The following is a 4,140-nucleotide window of genomic DNA, read 5'->3' on the forward strand; positions in this document are numbered from 1 at the left end:
AGGCTGCGCCGCGTGCGGCCGCGCAGCCAGTCAGACACGTCCGCAAACAGCTCGGCGAGCAGACCCAGCGAGCTGGGCCGATGCCGAGGGGTGGGACCGCTCCTTCGCTTTGCTCGCTCCTTCGCTGGGCTTCTCCAGATGAAGTTCGCTGCCTGGTGCAGCTGGCCGCTCGCTTCCTTCCAAGACTGCGAATTGCCTTCACGCTCGACTACATCACAGAAAGACTCTTGTTCTTCTTCCAAGAACTGGCGATGAGTTGGAAAATCATCTCCGTGGTGGTGTTGCACTCCCCCTTCCTTTAATCGCTCCTCTCAAAGTCAACCCTGTCAGCCAGGCACTCCGTTCCTCCCCCCAGCTCCTTCCCGTTGCTGAAGGACAATTACTAATGTTCCTTTCTATTTATTCTAATTAGCAGTTTGCGTTAGGGACTATTAAGCAGCAAAATTGAAGTGATACCTGCCGCTAGGATCGGAGGCGCCAGCCCTGTCTTAATAGGATTATCAAGCTGTAGAACGTGGCTGTCTCGAGGGAGACCTGGGCCCTGACGCGGAGCTTTCCACGCTGGAAAGGAAGGAGCGGCGTGCCCGAGCAGCGGGCGATCACAAGCCCACGCTGTGTCAGTAGCCACCAGCGAGCACCAAGCGCATCGAAAGTGCGAGCCCCCCTGTACAGAATTAGCTCTGTGGTGACCACTTGCTTGTTGACCTTCACGAATGTGTAAAAGGGCTGCGATGGAACCGTAGAACTCTTCCCAGCGGAGGGTTTCATCCCTCCCCTCGCCCCATCACCATGAGCCTCACCTCTTTGGCTGCCCCTCCTTCTCCTCTCCACTGCCTCCTCCTCCCACCCCTGCCCGGTGCTTCACGGACGGGTTTGTGGTTGTATTTCGTTGGGCGCGAGTTGGCTTTGCGAGGCACGGGAGTGAAAGACCTCTCCAGGGCTAAGTGTGGAGGATGGGGTGTCCCCGCCACAGTCCCTCTCCCCGCCTGCCCCTACCTTCTGTAGTGAGGCTGTCGACGAAGAGCGAAGACATGGAGGTGGTGACGTCCCCATGCAGAGGTGAGGAGGAGCTGTCAGGAGGGGCTGAATAGCGGTCGCCTTCTGCTAAATCCTCGCAGGTCTTCTCATCTGACTGGGGAGGAAACGGAGAACAGCTGCTGTCACCAGCTCTCCTCCAGCCAGAGGAGCCAGCGGGGAGGACTGTCCTTCCCAGGGCTGCCGAGCCTCTGGGGCCCAAACAGCTGCCAGCTGTTCGGGTGGGAGCAGGGGACACGGTCCAGAAGTGCCAGCAGTGTGTGCGGAGGTGACCTGGAGGTTGGACACGAGGAGGAAAAGTTCGGGAACCGCTTAAGTAGGACAAATGACAATGATCTGGCAAGGTCCTACAGTCTGACCTTCTTGCATCACAGCATGACCTTACACAGGTCCTGCGACCTCCTTTTTCCTCACCCAACCCTCTTGGCTAACGGGGAACAAAGCTGAGTTTTCAGTGGGGAAAAAAAAAGAACCAACAAAAAACACCCAAAGCAGAAACAGATGTTTCGTTAGAGCTGATTTGGAGAGACAAAGAAACTAGTTCATCCAGCGTGAGATAATTGTGCTAACAAGGACAAAAAAAATCACGAGGGCTAATTTCTTCATGCTTGAGAGTGAGTAAGAGTCACGCTTCAGAAGGTGAAGAAAAAATATCCCAGTGCGCTCAGATTGCACCGTTTGGTGACTCCTGGAGGTCTCTGCATCGTTACTGGATATCCAGCACCAACCAGCACAGAGGACACCAGCAAGGGAAAGGCTGGGCTGGGTGGACCATCGTTTAACGCTTCCAGCACAGGCATCCGCTGTTGAGTGCATCGGTGGTCCTGCTGTCATGGGGAGGGACATCTAAAGGGACACTCGGGCTGTTCCAGAGCACCATGGGCGAGTGGAGCTGAGTGTTGGGATTTTCTGAGCCGGGATACAGCCCTTGGTTCTGCTGCAGCTCAGTGTCATTCCTACAGGGACCTAAGAGGAGTGATTCTTCTCTCAGCCTCACCTTCTGGCCACAGCCGTAGGACAGCCACTCCTCACGGTATCGGTCAAAGCCGCTGGAACATCTGTGGAGAAAAGCAGCATTAACCCGTGGCAGATGAATTCCGGAGAGACGCGGCAGTGACGATGCTCATGTGGCCGCTCCACGTCAGGGACATCGCCAGGGGCTGCTAAGCTGCCCAAGAGCCCCAGAAGCTGCCCCGTGGGCACCATGGGCAGATAGTCAGACAAACAAGTATCTGAGGACGGGAAAAATTACACACCAGTTGGTCTCCAAAGACACGGGGTTTCCAGTACAGCTGTGCTGGAAGGACCCAAATGTTCCTCTGCACGGAGGAGGAAAAGGGTCAACACCGCTTCTCCAAGGGAAACAGAGAAGCAGAGAAATAGGAAAAATATATAGAGCGAGTGTGAATTTCCATTCCCCGGACTTGCGCCAGGGCAAGGCCATGATCTCCATGAGGGATTTTTTTTCCAGCCACATCTGCACAGGAAAAACACATTTTAGAAATTATAGAAGGCATCAGGAAAACACCAGCTAGAGAAACCTCTCGAGAAACCGAGGGAACGGCACTCGGCCCTCTGGGGACACCGAACTGTGAGTCAGGCGTTCAGCTCGAATTCACCCGACCACTACCCAGGAAAGGAGGAGAAGCCACAGAGAACCTCAGGTCCTGCTGAGTCACCGAGATCTTTGCTGGAAGCAGCTCCTGTAGCGATGACGGGCTCAGCAAGAGCAGCAATACCAACTCCTGCCTGGAGGAGAGCTGAGAGGACTCGGGGGTTAAATCACGGAGCTGGACTCAGGATGGGAGAAGTTCAAACCCTGGGAGCCACCCCACCTCGAGCCAACCTCCTCACAGATCACGTTGTCAGATCATGGGACAGATCACGTTGGCTTTGCAGAACCAGCGTGGCTGGAAGCCAGCGGGACCGTGGTGGCCTCGCTCCGGGACCGAGCTGCCGGCCCACATCAGGAGGTCACCGCGCTGTCAGTGACCAGAGCAAACGTCAGCAACAGCGACTCGGGTTTGGGAAGACGGGGTTCGCAAGCAGCGCGGATTGGGAATCAGCAGAACGACGAAGCCCTTGGACCCCGCGGTTTCAGCCCGAACAAGATCCAGGCTAAGGCACCGCATCCCCGGCATGGGTTTGCTACCCAGGCCGCGTCTGCTTCCACGCATCTCTCTCAGCTGCGAGAACACAATAGTCTCTGCTCTGAAGCCACCGCTGAGCAACTGTCATTGAAAAATGATCTTCTGCTGGCTCGGGTCGTGTTCCAGCCCGCAGGAAGGCAGTGAATCAACACTGATGTACGGGGTCGCTTTGCTGGTGCCTCCGGATCTGCCCCTGTCCCAGCTGCCCTGCTCACACCTCGCCGAAACGGCTGCGTGTCAGGACAAGGCGGCGAGTCCTGAGCATAGCGAGGGACAGGCTCGGAAAGGAGGAGCGCAGGAGCCCTGCGAGCGATGCCGGCGGCTGGGGAAGGCGGGGGAGCCTTCCCGGGGGAGCCGGGCGCTTCCCAGGCACGGCTGTCCCCGTGCCGCCTGTGAGGATCTGTGTTATTGGGTCCCCTCCCCTGCCACCAGCTCTAAATAAATATTTCAGCAGAATCTCATTAAACTCTCTGCTGCTCCGTATCACGCTGCTCGAGCTGCAGGAGAGCGCGGAGCAGGGCTGCTGCCTGGCTGGGACGGCAGTGGGGCTAGCCTCGGCCCCCACCCTCCATTTAACCCCCAAAAAGCAGCAGCAAGAGCCCCCCCACCTTGCTGTGCCTCGTCTCTGGGCCATTCCTGCCACTGCTGAGCATCCCCAGCTCTGTGACCTACCTGCTGTCCGTCCTGTGCCACCCGTCCCAGCCACCCTGCCCTGACATCGCAGCCTAAGACAAGCTTCTCCACACAAAAACAGGAGTCTTGCCCCTGGTCTGAGCTTGTTCCAGCCGGTGCTTGGGAACCCCAGGAGCAGAAAGCTCAGCCCTGGGGACGTCCCCTTCCAATGGCTTGGGACCAGAGACCAGGTCAGCGCTGAACCATGGCTACGGGGCTGGGAGCAGCACCCTAACGAAACCAGAAAGCAACCAAAAAAGGGGAAATAATAATAAAACAGCCA

The 4,140-nt window shown here is 57.1% G+C and overlaps 1 protein-coding gene across 1 annotated transcript in view; it reads right to left on the minus strand.

Moving 5' to 3' along the window:
* Positions 1 to 4,140, minus strand: part of PLXDC1 (plexin domain containing 1) — a gene marked incomplete at its 5' end in the record, with an annotated part of 7,678 nt that overhangs the window by 3,228 nt on the left and 310 nt on the right. The window contains 2 exons of the mRNA XM_010136888.1: positions 997 to 1,132; positions 2,033 to 2,093. Of these exons, the coding sequence (XP_010135190.1) occupies positions 997 to 1,132; positions 2,033 to 2,093 (197 nt within the window). The remainder of the gene's footprint in view (positions 1 to 996; positions 1,133 to 2,032; positions 2,094 to 4,140) is intronic.

Source organism: Buceros rhinoceros, unplaced genomic scaffold (assembly GCF_000710305.1).
Source record: "Buceros rhinoceros silvestris isolate BGI_N320 unplaced genomic scaffold, ASM71030v1 scaffold25325, whole genome shotgun sequence".
In the NCBI taxonomy this organism is placed as follows: Eukaryota; Metazoa; Chordata; class Aves; order Bucerotiformes; family Bucerotidae; genus Buceros; species Buceros rhinoceros.